At 39.7% G+C, this 22726-nt stretch overlaps 1 protein-coding gene across 2 annotated transcripts in view; it reads left to right on the top strand.

Annotated features, from left to right (window-relative positions):
• The window catches only part of LOC102688792 (desmoglein-2.1-like), a 50436-nt gene extending 28930 nt beyond the window's left edge, over nucleotides 1-21506 (top strand). For both annotated transcript variants that reach the window (XM_069191393.1, XM_069191394.1), the window contains 13 exons: nucleotides 4803-4928; nucleotides 7538-7693; nucleotides 7828-7969; nucleotides 10036-10202; nucleotides 10562-10696; nucleotides 11316-11501; nucleotides 11907-12280; nucleotides 13790-13932; nucleotides 14367-14588; nucleotides 15470-15703; nucleotides 17459-17595; nucleotides 18140-18436; nucleotides 19581-21506. In XM_069191393.1, coding sequence (XP_069047494.1) covers nucleotides 4803-4928; nucleotides 7538-7693; nucleotides 7828-7969; nucleotides 10036-10202; nucleotides 10562-10696; nucleotides 11316-11501; nucleotides 11907-12280; nucleotides 13790-13932; nucleotides 14367-14588; nucleotides 15470-15703; nucleotides 17459-17595; nucleotides 18140-18436; nucleotides 19581-20948 — 3687 coding nt within the window. In that variant the 3' untranslated portion in view covers nucleotides 20949-21506. The remainder of the gene's footprint in view (nucleotides 1-4802; nucleotides 4929-7537; nucleotides 7694-7827; nucleotides 7970-10035; nucleotides 10203-10561; nucleotides 10697-11315; nucleotides 11502-11906; nucleotides 12281-13789; nucleotides 13933-14366; nucleotides 14589-15469; nucleotides 15704-17458; nucleotides 17596-18139; nucleotides 18437-19580) is intronic.
• The last annotated feature ends 1220 nt before the right edge of the window (nucleotides 21507-22726 follow it).

Here is a 22726-nt window from a genome sequence, read left to right as displayed (position 1 = left end):
ATCAATTAATCTTTGTAGTTACAGTACTGGCAAGCCACACCAGTGGAAACTCCGATGTCCCCTTTGCTCTGGGAAACGATTGCCTTGATAGAGTTTATTTCCAGACTAAGTACCTGTAGAGTTAGACCACAGAAGCACATACAACTGCAGTTTATGTGATTGTATATCGGTGGAAAATAAACACGTTTATTTTTCAGCGGGAGCACTTTAATCTTGGATAGCTCCTTAATTAATGGGCGTGAGGGTGTAACACCCAAATCTACCAAAACCTGCACAACGAGCAATGACTTGCTCAGAGAAAAATACCGGGAACAGCCAAGTCTGAACAAAGGTTTCTTTAAATCTCTTATAAAAAAATAACATAACAATGTACACTACAGTGCATGTGTGATATATTTTGCCAGTTGGTTGCAAGTGGGGTTACACACACGTCGCCTATAGAGTAAATGTATTTTGCATTGAGACATTGAGAGATGGGAAACTTAACAACACAAAAGGTCTGTAATTTAATGAAGCAGTATACAGTGTTACAGATAACAGATACAGAACAAATGACCGAGGTGAATATTTAATTTCAGGGTCTGAACCTCCATATCAGGAGTGTCATTTGAAATCCAAGATTGAAAAGTAGTCTTTCATAGGAGCAGGACATCAGAATACCCTGTTAGCCCTGTTAAGTGTTCTGGAGGTGATTATACATTAAATATACAACTTTCTTCACCTCCCTGTCACACTATGATAACCTTAGTGGTGCAGATTTTCTTTGCCGAAAGGGCCAGACTGATAATCCAAATTATTCTGAGGGTCTCGAACATAGTAGGTTTTGTTGTTTTTTTAAATAACGCAACCAGAGAGTGCCATTTTAATATATTAAAATACAAAACACATGTATATTACACAAAGGTTAATGTTTTTTTCTGCAAATGCAGGGTTTTATGATTAATGTATTACCTGTAAAGCACTTTGAATGGAGTGTCCAGAAAAGCGCTATATAAGTGTAAGCGATTATTATTATTATCCAGCTGTCACAGTATTGATTTAAACATACAAGTGTAAGAATAATATAAGAAGGGATCATTCATCTTGTCTAGCCCGCTTGGTAGTGATCTCATCCAGCCATTTCTTGACAGAAACCAGGGTACCACTTTCTGTAACATGGCTTGTTCCACACTCCCACCACCCTTTGTGTAAATAAGTAACTTCAGTTCTTGGTTTTAAACATCATTCCACATTGTTTCAACTTGCGCACTCTGGTTCAATTTTCCCTGTTAATACAAAAGATGTCCGCTGGACTGACTTTATCAATGCCTTTGAGAAATGTGGATACTTGTATCAGGTCCCCTCTTAGTCTTTAAACTTTTAAAAAGTTTTTTTGATTTAGGCTTAAAGCAATCTTGTTTTGGGACCTAATGTAGTGGAAGGAAAATACCAGCCAGCAGTGATTTTCTCTGAACACTTTTGCAAAGGAATAGAAAAAAAACCTGTTCTCAGCATGAACTCAGGACTGGATTTGGAAACAATACCAAAATAAATGTCCTATTTACCAAAGGATGCTGTATAAGATTATTGAGAAATTATATACTGCTTATGGAATACCAATTTCATTAGGGCAGGCTTCATTTTCTGCTTTGCCAAATGTGTGACAGATTCAACGATATCATGTGAAAAACTATTACTGTGTTCTCCTTTGCAAATATTCTACAGAGAACAGACGCACTTGCAAATGAATACACCGTTGAAAGCTTAGTAAGCCGCAGGGCTCCTCGTTACATCTTAAGTTTCAGAATCAATGCATAGGTAGAAAGAAAGATGGCCTTTTTGTTCAAATTTAGTCGCTGCTTCCACTGCAGTCCGACAGCAATGATTTCACTGTTTCTGGGGAGAAAATAGGAAAAAGTTAGCCAAGAACCTCAGTTTGTTTTAGCATCTGTTTGAAAGTGTGAGTACTGCTGTTTGAATTAGTCCTCGAGCTTCCCAGCACCTTGACAATAGAGACCCAAGTCACAGCTGCGATTGGAAAACGCCTGCAGGAAGCCAGTAAAGGAAGAGAGCTCACCTCACTGCAGGCACAGTATATCAACCTGTCTGGCATGTCATCATACGATTTGTTCGGCACAATCAGACACAAGTCGCTTCTTCTTCGGAAGGCAGACATCAAGATCTTTCCCCATACCGATTTTTTCAAATCTATATTTATTATGTTCTCACAAAAACAAAACAATTAATGAAAGACAATTCCGTTCACAAGGATGACAAACAGGACCTCCTTCCCCTCCCTGGTACCCACCGCAGTCAATACATCACAGACTCCCCAGACAGACTTCTCTCAAGTGAAAATACCGCAGTACTGCGTGAGTGAGCTCCATGAGCTACTGCCTGCTTGTCAGGTGAGATGGGCTGACTGGTCTCTTTCTTATGAGTTTGGGTTGTCAGAGATAATTGTTCCATTACGCTGTCTTCATGACAGGGCTGTTGTTTTCTCATTGAAATCCAAGTCGAAGAATATTTCACTGCCAGAGACAGTTAAACAGGTCCAAGTCTGTGGTTCACACTTCAGGTGATGCCAGCCCCACTAGTTCTTAATAAACCACAGACGTATTCACCATTTCATCTGTTGCCAAGGACAAACACAATCAATTCTGACACATCTTTCCACTCACATATGATGACCTTAACCCAGTCTGATACACTTCCCTGTACCAGCATATGATTCAAACTGATTTTTTTAGATCAGTAGCATATACAGTACGTAGAGTTTTCTACATGCCGTTAACAAGCAGCCCTTCACAAAGTCTATATGAGTGAAGGCTTGAATTGCCTTGAGAATGGAGGCATTTTTAGTAGCTTTCGTCCCTCTTATGATGTTTTTTGCACATTTTCAAACTATTGTTCTTCTCGGATAACCGTCATTCACGATTCGCTATTTATGGCTAGCTCTAAGAGAAGTGGGACAGAATCTACAACCGTGTGCAAGGCATGCATTGCAAAATTCACAGCTTGCATGCTTCTAGTAGTGTCCAGAATTCCCAGGAGACCCCATGTCAACTAATCATGTTGACGTCAAATGTTAGTTATTATAATATGAATTTACCTATGTCTAGTCTCTTCAATAAAATGTTAGTCTACCTGCTACCCAAAAAAGATTGAGTCATTTTTCTTAGAATAACTATGAATTTGTTAAAATTATTTTATATTCTATATATTTATACACACACATACTGTACAGCTCAGTGCAATTTGATGAGCTTGAAATCATCCTGGATAGAAAATCAGCCTTTTACTTTATTGGAACTGTGTCGGGGGGTTCGTGTGGTTTGGATCTGGGAGGTTCTTGAATGACGGGGTTCAAGCAGATTCAAAGAGAAGGAAAGAGGAAGGAGGGGAAGGAAAGTGGAGCACCTGAAGACATTCTGTGCAGACACAAGGAGCACAACCGCAGAGCTGTGTGGCAGTAACCGGAATTATAGCCAATGCAACAGCAAGCTCTCCTATTATTGAACAACTGTACTGTAAATTAAAAGTGAATACATTATGTTTGCAAAAGTTACTGTATACCGGGTGCAAGGCAGGAGAACTACTGTACCTGGATGGCATTTTTCTAAATGGTCCACTTTGTTTTGATCTACGAACATAACCGTTGATCAAACCTAGCAGCTTCTTATGGCTGTGGAGTGTTGCCACCTTCTTGTTACGTACAATAGACATTGATTCCCCCAGATGTATTACTGTCGATTGTGTTGCTCTGACACAGGACGTTCATACATGCAGCAAACAAAACATGGTTTTCTTTTGGCGATAATGGCAACGGTTGACTAATGCATGTTCCTTTGCGATATCTCTGAATTGTTAGAGCAGTTGACTATATTGTTATACAATCAAAGAGTAATTGACCGTAGTTGATTTCCAAATCTCACCTTATACAATATTGTATATTGATATATTTTCATTCTTTGGTTAGTATATTTTTTATTATACCATGTTTTGAGTTTTTGTTTTCCCTAAAAGGCACCTTCTAGAACACAGATTATTATTAACTATAACACATTTGTGTTCTTAATATGTTGGATATTATATGCTCCAAATATTTTGCCTAGCAGAAAAAACCCTGAAAAAAACCCGATAGAAGTGAAACTTTTACAACTGTTGGTAAATCAATATAAATTAATACTGTACAGAAGAAAACAAGCTTTTGAAGAGCTAGTGAAATGCCATTAATAATGCCCTATAAGAAAAGGCATCCATCCATCATAAGCAGTAGATGATTGAAACCATTGACAATATTATTTTCTTGTCTCAATACGTTCGGGTGGTGCAGTGGGTAGCACTGCTGCTGCTCAGCTCTGGGGCCTGGGTTCCGTTTGTATGTTCTCTCCATGTTCACGTGGGTTACCTCCCACAGTCCACAGACATACTGGTAGGTTAATTGGCTTCTGGGAAAACTCGCTGTGGTGTGTGCCCTGCAATTGACTGGCCTCCTGTCCAGGGTGTGTCCTGCCCTGTGCCTGATGCTTGCTGGGATAGGCTCCAGCTCTGCGACTCCGAACTGGAAGAAGTGTGGCTAGAAAATGGAAGGATGAATAAGAGCACACATCAGTCTGTAAAATGATAAACGTGATCATTAAATACCTTTATTTGGTCAACTAGCAGAGGGTGTCTACATGCTTTAGAAAATGAGCATATTACTTATGTGTGATACATGACTATTCAATCCACTACTGACGCTTTTCCAGAACCTGATCTGACTGGTATGTGATCGAGATGAAATACATATTCAAGTTATGTATTGTGTTTTATATTTAAAGGTTTTCCAAAAACAAGTGGAAGCGAGGGAAAATGTGCAACTAATGAGGCAAAAAAGAGAGTGGATTATTCCCCCAGTAAAAGTACCAGAGAACGAGGACTACACAAAGAAGGAATATATTGCCAAAGTAAGTTGTTTTCATTTTGAAAATTCACAACAAGACAGCTTGTGCAAGTACTGTACTGCAAATACATACAACAAAGTTTTTACTTCAGATAAATAGGTTGGGGTCTGCGGATCCTTAAAAAAATACATTAAAAAGAAGATCTCATAGATGTAGAAGTAGGAAAGCAATTTAAAACTTGTCTCATTTTCATCGTTAAACTTTTTCAGTAACAGACCTCTGCCATCCTTTCATTTACGAGAGGTGGTGGAGACTACCATCTATAGCACAGAAGGTTTGCATTGTCTCTCAACTGAACAACCCACTGAGATTTGCATGATTTTCAGCTGTAATTATAAGTGTATATTTCACACTGTGAGAACTGCGTGCTGCCTCCATACTCTTTCCTCTTCGAGCAATTAGAGCCTATTCCTGGCACAGACTTTGACTCCCTGGTAGAATCCAACAAGAACAGCAAACAAGACAGCACTTGTTTCAGTTCGCTTGCCAGGGATTCTCATTCCACAGGATCAGTTCCAAATGCCTCAATCTCTCACTTGCTTGTTTTTTTCATGCCAAAGCTTGGGATATCACATTGTTCCTTCTCATAAATTTCCTCTCATAGCACATCCCTGAGTAGTTGAAGTAGTTCAAGTAGGGAGCTGCGTCAGCATGCATAGGCTGTGAAGGAAAACAAGTAATAGGTTTATTCCCTGTTGAAAAGACAAGAAAGGAAACGTTTCAGCTGTGGAGCCTTTTTCAGGTGTGATTATTGCCGAAACCTCCAAAAGGATCCACAGCCAAAACGTTGTTTCCTTTCTTCTCTTTTCAGAATGAAATAAACCTTTTACTTGTCCCTGAGTAGTTGTTCATACTCATTCTCAGACGCAGACATCTTTCCAACTTTACTTTACTGCAAGTTGTGTCATTGATTCCCAAGCTTCTTTTAAGGAAAACAGCAATCAGTTTTTCCCCCCACACACTGTACTTATGTTTACAGAAGTGATGAAGTTCCCCAATTTAAGGCAGTCATACGAATATATGCGTTTACATGTTTTATGTCCATCCATCAAAAGACCCCAGGTGAAAGCGGAGGAACACAGGCAGGCTAAACATGGGAAACAGGCAAAACAGAGTCCAGGGCTGAGGTCTAGAAAAGCAAGAATATAAGGAAAATCCAGAAGACCAGGTCTGGATGAAGCCGAGTAAACAAGTGTAACAGACATGGAGCGATCCAGGAATGAGCTCAAGACAAGTCAGGACATTTATCCAAGCAAAGCCCAAGCTAGGGAACACATGATCTAGGGATTTGCGAGTCAAAACTGCAACAGAGCCCAGAACATTGACAGGGCAAACCTTAAATAACCCGATTCACCTGAGACAAACAAGACAGTAAACTGCACACAGGTGAATCAAGCTTCCCGTCTGATTAGGTAGCCACGGCAACCAGCTGACAGTCAGGTGCATTGAGGTGTGATCAACGTCTGTTAGCTTGCTGGATGGGCAGAACAGCAACATCACCCAGTCAGCACTATCCCTACTGTCAAACATGGTGTTGGTAGTATGTTATGGGGCTGTTTCTCACCATCAGCGACTTCAGTAGTGCTTCCCTCTAAGTTTCTATCTAAGGATCTCCAAAGTCAAACAGCAGCAACGCAAAACACGCCAGTATACAGTAACGTACTGTAGGAAGTTAAAAATGGGAGTTTCCTAATAAAGTGACAGCAACATTTAAATATAAATCACAGGAATATCACATTCCTTAGACATTCATGCATGTCCTATGATAAAATCTACAATAAATATAATATAAAATAAAAATGACAGTGAGAAGAGGCCATTCAAGCCATCAAGTTCATTTAGTAGTTACATTTCATCCAGCTATTTCTTGAGTGCTCATGCTAACCATGTGTGTGGTTATCTGGCTGCCCACTCTTTAAATACACAATCAAGCACACTGATAAGGCTCATGGTAGTTATCTCCAACCTTGTCATTCTGTCTTGGGCTTCCAATTACTGTACACTTACTCTATGACACACCTGCAGGCCCAGGACAACAAACACACAACAACACAGCTGTAAGGTTAAAAAATATCCTAGTGCCATTCTCTCAGTAGTGCAGGGAATTCAAAACAGCACAGCCAAACCAAAACAGAAGCCTTAGCTTTTCTTCAAGCTTCTAACTAAACATCTTCCTGAAGTTCCTTCAGTTTCATGACTGAGCAGCAACACTGCTTACCAGACTCAAATTTCCCCAAATAACAAATCCCTCCCTTCAAGACTCTTCCCAAAAACTTCCCAAAAGCCCCAAAGCTCAGAGTTCCTTCAGTCCTTGGTCAGTTATTCTGCTCTGGTAAGTGGTGCACATAGGGGTTCAACCCCCCCAAACCCCCAAACCCCCCAAACCCCCGACTGACCCAGGAAGCTTCCACTTCCTGGTTTTTAAAGAGTCACCTGACCAATTACCTTCCTGCATCTGGACAGGTGATAGAGCAGCAGCTCATGCTCCAGAGGAATCTGGGGAATGTAGTCCCTAGTGGGGCTGTGCTCTCACACCGCTAATATAATTGATAATGTGGAATATTGTCATTTTTTCTATGTCATTGACTATTTTCACTTTTTTTTCTTTTTAGATTCGTTCTGACCATGAGTCTGTAAAAAAAGTGTTCTACGAACTAAGAGGAAAAGGAGCTGATCAAGAACCATTTCACATATTTGTTGTTGATAGGAACACTGGCAATATTAGAGTCACAGACATCCTGGATAGAGAGGACATTGCTTTTTACAATGTAAGTATGTTTTTTTACAGTTGATCAGCTCATGGTACGTCAATTATTACCCTCAATGTGCACACATTCTTCTTTGCGATAGCTATTGCACAGATTTGGAATATATTGAAATCACAGATTCTTCTCTGTTACAGCTTACAGGTGTTGCAATGGATGCGTTCGGCAATATTGTGGAGACGGATATTGAACTCCGCATTGCAGTTGAAGACAAAAATGATTGTTTCCCTGTGTTTAAAGAGAATCAGATGGGAAAAGTTGAAGAACTCAGCAAAGCAGGCAATTCTTTTTCTGTTTTTCCTTCAAAAGTAGTATTCTAAATTCCAAGCACTGCCTAGTTTCTTACACTATAACAGTCTGTTGACTGTTAAACTTAGTCTTCAGCACTCTGTTCACTACAAACTTGTTTCTGTTGTCAGTGTGTGTGTTAAAAGTGCTGAAGAGATTCTTTCAATATGCTGCAGAAAGATGATGCACAATGATGTAAAAAATACCCACAGGGTTTCCAAGATCAGTAAAGGAGCTCACTCTGAGTGCAAATTGATCCCACTAATTCCACCAATATCACCAGGGTTCCCCGATATCACCCAACTAGCTGAGTGCTATCACTTTGGTAGGACTGCTCCGGTGAGATAGAAACAGACGTGACATCCTGTTGAAATCTTGTGAAATCAGGATGAGCCTGCAGGAAGGGCAGCAAATGCTGTCTCAGTTGAGCAGCCATATCACCCTGCAACTCACAACTGGCAATCCACTGAAGCTAAGCAGGTGTGAGCCTGGTCCGTACCTGGATGGGAGACCTCCTGGGAAAAACTAAGGTTGCTGCTGGAAGAGATGTTAGCGGGGCCAGCAGGGGGCGCTCACCCTGTGGTCTATGTGGGTCCTAATGCCCCAGCATAGCGGCAGGGGCACTATACTCTAAAGAGGCGCCGTGCTGCAGATGAGATGTAAAACCGAGGTCCTGACTCTCTGTGGTCATTAAAAATCCCAGTGTGTTTCTCGAAAAGAGTAGGGGTGTAACCCCGGCATCCTGGCCAAATGTCCCATTGGCCCTTACCAATCATGGCCTCCTAATAATCCCCCTGGTGTGTGGTGAGAGTACTGGCGCACTATGGCTGCCGTCACATCATCCAGGTGGGGCTGCACACTGGTGGTGGTGGAGGGGAGTCCCCTTTACCTGTAAAGCACTTTGAGTGGAGTGTCTAGAAAAGCGCTATGTACTTACTGTAAGTGTAAGCAATTATTATTATTAGTAGTAGTAGTGTTGTGCAGTATTCCTATATGTTGATTCTTGTAGTGACCAGACCATTCTTGGCCCAAGTGTCATACCAGGCAGTCAGTCTTCTTGAGGTGTCATAACTCGTGATGTCCAAAATGACATGTGTTTTACAAACTGCTTTTGGCTCTTAGGTCTGGTTAGAAATTGACTGACTGTGAACAGGGACAGCATTAATACATGACAAATGGCCAGCAAGTGACAGTGCGCTGGCTTAGGCCAGAATCCAACCTGCTGCTGTTGTCTGGATAAATGTAGCATATTGGTTCCTTTCTATGTTTTTCCTTCTTGATTTTCATTACTTAATATGCAGAAGGTCGACTCACCTTATCGCATGTGCTCAATCAACTCTCTCACTGATGAATTGCTTCTGTGCTCCACAGCAGTTAAAATCACTCAGGTGCATCATGGTCAGTGTCATGAATGATCAAGTGTTCATGAGACTGACCGCGAGGCCAAATATTTAATGGATATTCAAAATGATTCGAACACAATTAAAAAAAAAAAACACATACTGTACATAGAGCATTCCATGTTACTCAGACCACTGCCCAGTCCATTGTGAGCACTACAAGCCTCAATCTCCACACCATGCCATTACCTTTAGATAGGTAAGATATTAAGAAGCACAGACAAAGACTGTTTCGATGGAAAGCAGTGAGGAAAACAGTGCAAGACTAATAGCTATTTAATATTACAGAAAATCTGTTGCTCTACATTCACAAGCTGTTTGACTAATTCACCTATTTTTTGTCTATATTCTCAAAAACGGAGGCTTTTAAAGTCAAACCCATGTCCCATACATAACACACCCTTCATTTATTCTGTGTTGAAGATATATTTAAACTTCCTTTGGTGGTAGAACATTTTCCAGATTAATATTTTACAAATCCAGAATTGATTAGTTATTCATGCAGTAGTAAAAGAAGCAACTGAAAATGGCTACTGAAAGGAATAGTGGTCATTGTGATAGTGCAACTTTTCTGTTGTTAATATGATTTGTTTATATGGAATATTGACATTACAAAAAGGTTTGATTTATAAGATTTCTTATTATCTTATATTCTAGGCACCTTTGTCATGCAAGTAATTGCTACAGATGATGACGACCCTGCTACAGACCACGCTAAAATTAAATACAGCATCGTGAGCCAGTCCCCACCAGAGCCACAGATGTTTTATATAGACGAAGACACAGGCATGGTTTACGCTAAAACAAATACCCTTGACAGGGAAGTAAGTGTTTTTTGTTGTTTTTTATTGTTCAAGTGATGTGCAATTCAGCGTACTTTCTGAAATCATTCTTTCAAAATGACTAGCATGAAGAGATTATCCTAATAACAGTACTAATACCCTATGACAGGTGGTTTCAATTGGAAATGGCTACGCAGATTCATTCAGTCTTTGAGTTCTATATACTTGATTTCATTATATACTATTAAAACAATGTAGTTGACTACAATTATAGTTTGCCAGCTTCATATAAAAGTGCCCTTTAAATATAAATGTGAGAGCGCATTTTAGTATTTGTACATAATGTATACCAGTGCTGATGTATGTTTTCTCTTGACTGAAGTTTTGTTTCTTTTTTGCAGACAGTAGACACGTACACTTTAGTTGTACAAGGCAGAGATTTGAATGGAAAGATCACTGGCAATGTCGGTCAGGGGACAGTTAAGATTCAAGTCTTAGATGTCAATGATAATGTTCCTACACTGGAGAAAGATGAAGTAAGAACATTTTCAGTTTCATATTTGTGATTAAATGTCAATTTTATTTTGTTCTGTATATTTCACAGATATTTACATATGATACATGTATATTTCCAATAATTCTTTCCACTTTTCTGGACATGCTAATGTGTAGATTACTGAGTTCTAAAGATTCAATCTACCTTTTGAAAAATGCAGAAACTATTCTTTAATTGTTTATTTCTGTGTTCTGTATCTTGGAAAATGAAAAGAAGACTTTCAGAATATTTCGCCTATACTGCTAACAACCAATTTATTTGCTGTATATTCATTTTTAATATTTATTAATTTATGCTCATTATCAATAACTATTAATTTATAATCACAGAGTTATAATTTATCATTTTATTTTAAAAGCATATGATAATTTGCCAGGCTGCCATGATTAGATTTATAAATGACTAGCATTAATAAAATTATATATTTATTTCTCAAATTAACTTGCAGGCAATGAAAATGAATCATCATTATATCCTACATGAGTGGCCTGAATGGATTTGCTTTTTTGTATTTATGCTAAAATAAAACAACAACAACAAATACATGTGAAAAAGACGTTTTGAATTAATTCTACTGCTCTTTTGATTTTTTCTCTCAGTATTCTGCCAGTGTGGAAGAAAACACAGCTAATGTTGAAGTCATGAGACTGAAGGCCTTGGATAAAGATCTCGAATTTACAGACAACTGGGAGACAGAGTTTGACATTGTGTCAGGAAATGAAGCAGGCTACTTCAGTATCGTGAAGGACTCTCACACTAATGAAGGCGTCTTAATGCTGAATAAGGTATATATTGCAAATTGATAGCTGCGTCTCATGTAATTGCATGTTAAATACCAGCCTTTAGTATTTTCCACAGCCGAAACATTGTGTTTCCTTTCTTTTCTTTTCAGCATGGAATAAACCTGTTCTTTTAGTATAAATCATTTTATGCCTTTTATGCCTTTGCTGCCCATGCTGTATTTAAACTCTTGTAACTGCATGTTAAATGTTTAGCATTGTACAGATATTATTATACATATACGGGTATATTTTGATATTTGCTCTTTAAACTTTGCTACAATAGATGTTGAACATATAAAGGATATGTTGCCGCCTTCTTGTACAGCATATGGGACTACTACAGCTGGTGCGTATCCTATAGAAGGGAATCAGGGTCTCCATCGTGATTTCTTTCTTCTTCCTTTAAAGGAACTAGATTACGAAACGATGCAGAACCTCAACCTTGCTGTGGCTGTCAGAAACAAGGCAGAGTATTCTGGTGCAGGTGCAGTAGGATTTGGCTCTGGATCGGGCTCTGGATCGGGCTCTGGATCAGGCTCTGGATCAGGCTCCGGATCGGGCTCCGGATCGGGCTCTGGATCGGGCTCCGGATCGGGATTTGGGTCAGGGAAGACCTATCCTATTAAAATTCAAGTCAAGAACCAGCCTGAAGGTCCCAGGTTTAGTCCAAAGGTAAAGGCGATCTCTGTTTCTGAGGGGAAAAAAACCCTCAACATCAGCAATGTGATTGCAAAATATCCAGCCATCAATGGGGACACTGGGAAGCCCGCTGAGAGAGTCAGGTGAGTTTTCACTGATTTACCAGGTTTCACTTGGATGATTGTGAAATTGAAAGTGCTAAAACATTTGTCATGAGCAAAATCCAGACAGTTTCAGGACATTTTGACCCCTGCCTGTATTGTCCTGAACCAAGCTGTCCTCCATGACACAGACAGAACATCCAACTGTTGTGGTGTTTTTTTCACGAAAATTCACAAAAACTCAACATGTGCGCTCCACTCAGTGCTGCCTGTCACCTTACAACAGATGACATGTCCGTTGTGAGAACCTATTTCTGTTTTGAACACATCTTTGTGTACCCATTTGTGTTCATGTTGTGTAGGTTTTTTGTGCAATCTTTTTTGTGTGCTCGCATTTTTGTTTGTGTTGTGTCCTTTTCTTTGGTTTGTGCTCTGATTTTTGTTTGTGTTGTGTCAGTTTTTTGTTTGTGAACTCAGTTTTGATTTTTGTGTTTTGAACTTCTGGGCATTCAGATGTACAGTATGTACAGATCTTTACATCTATAGCTGAAAATCAGATGTACTTTGTTATGAACTGTGTGACAGCTAACGATACAGAAAATGATGTAACCATTCAGGTGGAATTATCTTTGCTTGCATGCCATCTGATGATTTCAGTGTCTGCTTTAGAATTTGGCCACATCATAAAAAGATATGCTTTGGCATGAGAGAAATTAGAAACTACAAGAATAAATTATTTTATTATCCATTCTGCACTATTAAAGTGTATCTGAAATGTTGGATAGAATATAGTGATATTCTTCAGTCATGTGCACACTTTGGTAATTTTATGCATTGAGCTTTTAATATTACACAGGAGAGTTCTATGTGTACTGTAGATTCTAAACTTTTCCATGGTTAACACTGATGTTTTTCTGTTATTGATCCTTTACAAGCCACAAGTTTTTTGAGGGCATTCAACCCTCCCAGTTTGCATTTGTATTTCCATGTACTTAAATATAATCATTTAAAAATATCGTTGAAACATAAATTTACTTACTCCCAAACTGCCTAGATGGTTTAAATGATGTCCTCCCATTTGACAAATTGATCATTCATTATATATTTCTTTAAGCTCCAATTATATCATACTTGATAATAAAATTGTGAGAACCACTGTACACTTCTAAAAACCCCACTGATAAAGAAACTCTGCAAATAAACTAATGTTATATGTGAAAGTCGATTTTCAAATTGAAAAGGAAATGCAAGTCTCTCTATAAAGGCGATTTTGACATAATGTAGGAAAGGCAGCAATAAACGCATTCAGAAAAATCGATAATAGGCCAATTAAAAGAGCCTGATGAGAACACTGGACACTGCTGAGAGAAAAGCCAGTGTGATCAAACGTTTGTGTGTGACATGAGGTGAAGTGCAGTACTCAGGGTTAAATGAATGACTCGCTACTATCACCTCTAACAGACCTACACTATTAGTGATGCAGAAATTCACTTCATTTGTTCATGTGCATAGGTGGCATTCATCATCACTGTGTTTTCTGGGTTATTGCAGATATGCAAAGGCATATGATCCTGACAACTGGTTGTCAATTGATGAAAAGACGGCAGAGATCAAACTGAACAAGCTGCCAGACCGGGAGTCCAAACACTTAACTAACGGCACATACTACGCAAAAATATTGGTTATGACTGATGGTAAGTAAAAATCAATTGCTAAAAGGCACAGAAAAACAGTATTCTGTGTTTTGAAATGTGATGTTAGTAAATCCATCGTTGTATCTGCTCGAGTGCTGTGCCCATTAAGTCATTTCTCTAGGTCAGCCTCATGAATTGCTACTTCACAGTAGCTTAACAGGGAATAGATGTAGTGCTGTTGTTGTGCATTTCTCATAATGAAGTAGCTTTTCAACACAACAGCTGGGCTCTAGTCAGTCTGTCACTCAATGTTCTTGCTCCACTTTCTCCATTTACTACGTAGGAGAAAATCCCCCATGAACATCTTTGAATGGTTAAAATTAGATTGTCTTTATTGTCATAAAACTGACCTTTCCATTGCAGATGGCCGCTCAATTGTAACAAGTGATACATCTTCACTTGTTTAAAAATATTTCAACCAATGTGTTTTCCAGATATGCCTTCCAAGACCGCCACCGGTACGATTGCTCTCCAGGTGGAGGACCACAATGACCACTGTCCAGTTCTGACCAGTACCTCCCAGGTTCTGTGTACCAAGAGCAAAGCTGTGTTTGTCACAGCAGAGGATGGAGATGCTGATCCCAATGGGCCTCCCTTTGATTTCAAAATCATTCCTGAAGGTACCAAGGGCACGTGGAGAGTTGAAAAACTGAATGGTAAGGACTGGTTCTGAGAGTAATTTCAACTTTTTTTAAGCGTGTGCGTTCTGTGCTTACACAATCAAGAGAATTATTGTATTTGTGACTCTAGGTATTATTCATACCAACTCCAGCAACCTCACTCATCAATTTAAAGTGTAGAGACTGTTGTTTGATGATATACTTTCTTCTATTTTAATTAATCCTAGAAATGGTACTTCTAGTGAATTAGCTGTGCTAAATATAGATTTGAATACTTTTAAACAATACTGTAGAAATACTGTAACATGGTGTTGTGGAAGTAGACTTTTCTAGTAATGAACGGTTACGAATGAGAGGCCATCTACCCATGGTGAGGAAAGGGAACACAGAGGTGTTGACCATGACATATTTAGAGATTCATGAATTCTGATGTCCTTGTGGTCAGTTGTGTTACATTTTACAACGTGCTACACAACACCGTGGATGCCATCCAGCAGTCTTTGCTGTGACCAGTACATCTTAAATGACCTCTGTGGAGTCCGTCAGAGGCATTTCCAGTTTCTTGGAATCAGGGCTATAAGCTCCATCCCATAGTTGTTTTTATACACTTAATACAAGTGTACATTTTCTGTCAAATGTAAACAGTGTAGAATTACTACTGTATATATATAAATTTAATCAGTGAAAACTATTGACAGCCATCTAAATACGTAACGCTCAATTATTTATACTCCGTTAATTTTTGTTTCTTTCGGCCTTGATAACCTTGGGCATGTGCTTCCTGTAATATTCAGTCAACTGTTTTTTTTTTAGTTTTTTTGCAATCAAACTAGTAAATAAAAATCATAAGGAAAAAATTCAGAATTTATTGTTGTCCTCGTGCACGATGGAGTATCTGTATATTTCTCTCTTTTAAGACACCACTGCAATCCTGCGAGCCCAGGAAAACCTGTGGCCTGGCCCATATGAAGTCGCTGTGGAGGTGAAAGACCAACAAGGACTATCCTGTCCTGATAAGCAGGTTGTCAAAGTTGACGTCTGCACTTGTAAAAATAATGAGGACAACTGTGCAAGTGTAAGAAAAACTACTGGTGCTGAATTTGGTCCTGCAGGCATTGGTCTGCTGCTTCTTGGACTTCTGATGCTGTTGTGTAAGTACATGCCAACAAAGTTTCCATACCTGTGTTTCACTACTCATCCTAACTCCTTCAAGCCGGTCCCATGAATTCTGGAGAGCCAGTGCCCTGAATCATAAATTCATATCATTCAGGCACTGTAAAAGAGAGCTATACAGCTCAGGACATCCTTGAAAATACAGAACATAGCTTTGTGCAGTGACATCCATTGCGATGACATTCTCCACAGAACCTCTCAAGAGGGCGATTGCTCCATTGTGTGGCAGAGTTTGTATGTCCATTACTTCATCACCGCATTGACCATTTTGTATCAGATGGCATAGCTTGACAATTTAGAAAATCTTCATTAGTAGTATGATTGGCAGTATCAAATGTTCCCATCTGCGAAATTACTAGAGAAAACTACTGCATCCACAATGCAGCTGTTCAGTTCTCTAAGATGCGTCAGATCTGGAGATGTTACCTCAGTTTGTATTGCACAAACTGCTCAGCCTTTACACACAATAAATCAAAACAGCATGAAAGAGGTGGAAATAGGGCTGAGTGCGCTAAGCTAAGAAAGTTTGTTTTTTACAGGTATCCAACTGATTTGGACACACTTTCCTGATTTGAACAGAACTCATCAGAAACTTAATAACTGCACTATGCATTAGTTTAACCAGTCTCATGTGACTTTCTTCAGCCATTTATATATTTCTGCATGCCTATATAACAATGCAGTAGAGTTAAATATCTAATTAATAATAAGATAAAAATGATAATAAGATAATAATGCAGAAATGTTTGTCACCACAAAGAATGTGCAATAAACAAACTCACAGTACAATTACAGTTCAATTTCATTAGTATTACATTAAATAGTGCATTTACACTTGCATTAAATAGTGCATCTACTATTCGAAATCATTCATATTTAATTACAGTTCAATATGGCTATTCTCTAATAGTAAATGCACTAAAGTAAAGTACTACTGAGTACAGACACTTACTCTATATAGCTGGCTTTTGTACTTCCTGCTTTTATACCTTTCCTTTGTTACTTACAATGGCCAATAGGTGAATTACTCAGTCTCTTTTGTTACCACACCCACTACATTTTGGCACAAAGCTGTCTCATCATACAGCTCAAACGATCATGGAAACAGGCCTATTTTAATCATTTTTTGTACAGCCACCAGTGTGGGAAATCACACAAAACCCATTAGAATATTAGGGTGTTTACCAGCCAGAGGAAGCCATGAGGCTCATCAAAACCATATAGCTCACTGATCTGAGGCGCTGCTCCTCCAGCTGTTTCTTGAAAGAAGCCAGGGTTTCAGCATCAACACCACGGCTGGGTAGAACAGTGTGTTCAAGACCTCTCCACTACCCTTTGTGTAAAAAGTGCTTCTTGCTCATGTATGTGGCAAATACAGTTCCATGTAGTTTCCACTCGTGTCCTCTGGCTCGTGTTGAACCGTTGTGTCTGAAGACACACATTGGGTTGACTGTGTAGTGTTTAAGATATTTTTCAACTTGTCTGTATGAGGGGAATTCACCCTGCTGAATTAGCTGGGCAGAAGTACTTCGAGTTATTGAAGTCAAATATGAGAGCCTGGAATACTCCCTACTTGGATGTTGTAAGATTTTTAAGCAACGGCTGAAAACGTGCTTGCGGGTTCTCTTCGGAGGTTTAGTTTCTTTTAGGTGTCATTCAGACTTGCGCTTTTTCAGTACAATTGACGATTGTATGGCCACACATATTAAGGAATGGCTTCTTCTTCTCAACAGTGGTGCCTCTGCTGCTGCTGTTCTGCTCGTGTGGCGGGCTTGGGGTTGGAGGAAAAGGAGGGGCTTTTCTTGACATGCCTTTTGACACCAAAGAGCATTTGATTTCATATCACACAGAAGGACAAGGCGAAGACAAGGTAAGCTGAGCTATCTTAAGCTTCAAAGTTATTATCAGCCATGACGTGCAGATTTAATATATATATATATTATATTATATAGGTATATTTTCAACATATTTCCTTTTGAATTTCTTTTGAAAGACAGGATACTTCGAATCATGCTACAAACTATTTGAAATTGTTAACAACTAAAACAAAACCGATTGAAATACGTTTCTCAAGTCCTGAATTATGTTTTCAAATACTGTCTATAAACCGAAGGAAATATTATGCCCACAGTGAGAGAATTTCAATTGTAGCGGAGCTTGGAAAAGTAAGAACCGAAGAAGCAATGAGAAGTTGTCACTCATTTACCAGTACTAATGTGTGTGTGTGTTTTAATTAGAGAGGGGGCGGATCCTGATGACCTCAATCAGTAAATCCCCTCATTCAGAATGCGGAAAAGTTTGCTCTGCGGGAAATGGCGCTAAACAATATTTCATCAATGGTGTGTTGGGATTTCACGTAGCGATCCAGCGCAGGTCATTTTTGTGTTTTTCACTTTTCCTCTCCGCGCTTGCAGGCGGTCCCGCCTCTGGAAGCTTACCAAGGAGGGTTCGTGCCTGGCGTGGGGATGCTTGCTGCAGGTTCGAGAGGGTCGCAGACGGCGATTGCAGGTGAAGGTGTCTTCGGCAATGGACAGAGGACAATTAGAAAGACGGCCGGGTTCGGCGTCAATGCAGAGACTGATGGCCGAGCTCTGGGAGACATGAGTTACCAGCGGAACTCGAGCATTCGCAACTCCAGGTCTGAAGTCCGGGAAAGTTACCATGATGGAATTGCACTCCCTGACGCTTATTTGGAAGAGTACTATATGCAGGTAACTGGCTTGACTTATAGCTCATTTGCATGGCATTAGTACCGCATAAGGTGCTTTTAAAATAAACGCCGGATATAAACGTTCGCTCTTAAAACGTCGCTGCGTGAGGTAAGACAGTGGCTTTGAAGTAATCATACGCTATGGTGATCATTAATTAATTACAGCTAATATTTGCAGCTTAACTTTAATTCATACGGCAGGGAGAAGTAAAAAGCATCCATTATTAAAAACGTACAACATTGTTCGGAATTTACTGAAATCCGGGCATTTAAGCAGGCTATACAGTATTTTTGTACCTAAACATTATTAGTTAAGAAATGTATTTCACAGTCTGTTTCAAACAAGCCTGTGGCTCCACCTGAGTGTTGATAGGGACATTTGTCATGTTTACTGCCAAAACATGGATAAAACAAGTTACCTTAATACACAGTACAAAAGGAACATCAATGTGAGACTCAAGTAATAGCAGAGTCCTAGTGCTGCAGAAAGAAAAGCAGTGATAAGTTGTAGTCTTTTTTTCCTTCCTTCCCTGTGATGCCACTGTGTTAGGTACAGCAGGTGCTGTGAGAAAGCAGTGACTGCAGGTACAACAGAGATTCTTGTCTGGACCACATTCCACAGAAGGCTGTGCTCCTCTTCCAGAATCCACTGTTCTCCAGCATCTTATAAGACTAGTTTCTCTCAATGTGGTACTGCTGTCTGTGGGTAGACTAGATTAATGGGTTCATGATTTTGTAATTGGCCCCGATCCAGCAATCTGCACATGTCAGGGTGACACAGTGGTGCTGTCACTGCTATCACACCTCACAGCTCTGGAGACCTGGACCTTGGGCACCTGTCTCTGGGGAGTTCACTTGTTCTCCAGGAGGTTCTCTTGGGTTTTCTGTAGGTACTGTAGTTTCCTCCCATCTCATGGGGACATTAAGGATGGGTGCGATTGGCTGATTTAAATGCTCTCTTCAAAGGTTCAATCCCCCACCCCGATGGGGAAGGAAACTGGGCTCTCTGCCTTTCATTTGTCATTGAGTAGGAATCATACACATATAGGTACTTGAATGTTTTTTCTTGTCTGTACGTGATTATATTTATACTGAAGCCATCATCGCTCACTGACCTCTTATTGTTGTCTCCTTGTATGCTGCAGAAGTCCATGTGCGTGGCCGAGGAAGACCAGATTCAGAAAGATGGCTTACTGATTTATGACTTTGAAGGACGAGAATCCCCTGTGGGTTCAGTGGGATGCTGCAGTTTCATTGAAGGAGATGATGATTTGGAGTTCCTGAACGACCTGGGACCCAAGTTTAAGACCCTTGCTGAGATCTGCACGAGTAAAGAAATGAAATCGGAGGTTTTGGTCCCTCCTGCCATGCCTACTGTCCAGGATGTGGCTGTAACTCGCACAGAGATCAAGAGAGAAAACACTGTGACAACTGATGCTGTGAGACCTCAGCCCAGCCCAGTTCCTCAGCCCCAGATCCAGAAAAACATCGTCACCGAGCAGTATTCTTCCACCACTCTCCCAGCCATGCACCTCAGAGAAAATGTCGTTGTTCCCAGTCCTGCATATGTCATCCAACAGCCTGTCTATTACACTACCACCCCAGCGGTTCAACCCACTCGGTACATTGTGGAGCCGCAGGTCCACAACACCATGCTCTTCTCAGAAAGGCCAGCTGCTCCTAATGTGCAGGGTGTGCTGCTGATGAATGAAGGCTCAGGCTCTGAGAAGGTCCTGGTACAGGAGAACAGAGTTGTGTCTGGATCTGCTGTGCAGGGCGGAGTGCTGGGTTACCTCCATGGCACCTTGAACAGGAGTGAAATCCCAGGCTCTCAGAATGTGGTGTTAGTGGAGAGGAAGGCTGGGTCAGGGCAGTATATGCAGGAGGGGTTTACTGGATCTAATCAAGGAACCTTGCACAGGGTTGGACTGCCAGGGTCACAGAATGTAATGTTAGTGGAGAGGAAGGCTGGATCAGGGCAGTATATGCAGGAGGGGTTTACTGGATCTAATCAAGGAGCCATGCACAGGGTTGGACTGCCAGGGTCACAGAATGTAATGTTAGTGGAGAGGAAGGCTGGATCAGGGCAGTATATGCAGGAGGGGTTTACTGGATCTAATCAAGGAACCTTGCACAGGGTTGGACTGCCAGGGTCACAGAATGTAATGTTAGTGGAGAGGAAGGCTGGATCAGGGCAGTTTGTACAGGAGGGGATTACTGGATCTAATCAAGGAACCTTGCACAGGGTTGGACTGCCAGGGTCACAGAATGTGGTGTTTGTGGAGAAGAAGGCTGGATCAGGGCAGTTTGTGCAGGAGGGGATTTCTGGGGCTAATCAAGGATCCATGCACAGTGTTGGACTGCCTGGCTCGCAGAATTTAGTATATAGAGAAAAAACAGTATCGTCTAGCTCAGGTGCACAAGGTGGAATGATGAATGGAGGTTCCTTTTACATGAGTGATCTGCCTGGCTCTCAAAAAGTAATTATGAAAGAGAAAATTGATTCTCGGTAATGTGTGCAGAGTATCAACTCTGGGTAAGAGAATAATACCTTCTGAATGTAACCAACACGCTTTCTGTAAGCTATTTCAGTTCTTTATTTTCATTAATTGTAAATTAATGGTCTGACATTTATAAAACACTTTCAGATCCATTTAATTTTACAACTACAAAGTTCCGTTTACAATCAATTATTACTGGAATCCTGTGCATTCCACATTTAACGCTAAAAGGGCTGTTTGATATTTTAGTGTATGAAAAAATCAGAGAAGATAACTATATACTCCAATGAATGTCTGTTTGTGAAGGGATGCGTTTCTGAGAGATTTATCAATTTTAAGAATACAATGTACTTTTCTCAGAATGCCAGACTATAATAGTCATAGGAAGTAACTATATGTCTTTCTTCAAAATATTTTCATATGGGGATGTTGTGTTGCATAAGAAAAGTAATATGTCACTTTATTTCTGAGTGTTCTTTGCGAATGCTTATTGATGTGAAAAACTGATATTTTAGAAAATGCTAATGTAAATAGTGTGCAATGTTTCTAAGAGGCTTAACATATTTTTTTTCTAAAACATATACTATAATCAGTCAGTGATGAAAATCCACAATAAGATATGTCAAACACTTTGTCATTTAAAAAAAAAAACATGAATTAGACCAGATTTCACTGAGTAGATATACTGCTGGAAACCTGTCTCTGCATTATGTTAGAAGACATTTTTATTAAGATCATGTACTGTAGGTAGCTGCATCAGAATTCGTAGGCTGCAAAGGAACAAGTAAAGGTTTATTCCCTGCTGAAAAGAGAAGAAAGGAAACAATGTTTTGGCTGTGGGGACACGCAAGGAAGGCTTCGCAGCTGAAACGTTGTTTCCTTTCTTCTTTTTAGCATGGAATAAACCTATATTTTTATATAACTGTGTTACAATTGTATATCATATATATATACAAGTGGATAACTAAACTAAGACTTTAATTAATCCCAAAAGAAAAAAAACAAGCAAGTTATAATGTCCTGTATTTAGAGAAAATGCAATTGTATTTAAATGTTCTATTTTCTAATTACATATGTAAATACAGACACACACACTTTTATTAGTTTTTGCTTAGGGGAAATTGTACAATCTGTTTTTTTTTTCCTTTGTGATATCAATAGTGTACTGTGTAAATGGTGGGACATTTCCTACATTTTGATATTTCATACTTCAAAGCTGAATAAAGTTGCATAATTATATGCATTATTATTTTATACCGTTTTATACAAAGAAGTATAGTTTAAAAAAAACATTTGGTGTATGTTGCTGGTATGACTACATTATTGTGATCACTGCTATGTTTGTTTTTGCAAGAAATAATTTTTAAAAAGACGCATAACAGCTGTACCTTTTCACCAGATCCTGTCTTACTTGGACTTACTGCTCAATAAAAACAGTTTGAACATTATATTCGTTTTGTGGCGTCTATGCCCCCCACGTCTATTCCTCTATCAGATGTTGTATTTTGTTTAAAATTCTACGCACAAAAAAACCCCAAAACGCATACTATATTTTCGCCCCTGATAATATACTGTTTCGTACGTTACAGATCTTTAGTCAACTTTGAGTAAATAGCGAATATTAGTTTCTAAGATCTCGGTAACGTTCCCACAGGAGTTCGTGTACCTAGAAGCAGTCGAAAGGCTGACTCTATTAAGTGGGGAAAAATTGTATTTTACAGATTTACTGTGCAATGTAATTCGGGGCTCTAGCCGCGCCGGTGCCGAGCCGGGTAGCAGACCGCAATCCG

Source organism: Lepisosteus oculatus, chromosome 6 (genome assembly GCF_040954835.1).
Source record: "Lepisosteus oculatus isolate fLepOcu1 chromosome 6, fLepOcu1.hap2, whole genome shotgun sequence".
NCBI lineage: Eukaryota > Metazoa > Chordata > Actinopteri > Semionotiformes > Lepisosteidae > Lepisosteus > Lepisosteus oculatus.
Note: the sequence above shows the minus strand (reverse complement) of the source record. Positions and strands in the feature narration are given on the sequence as shown.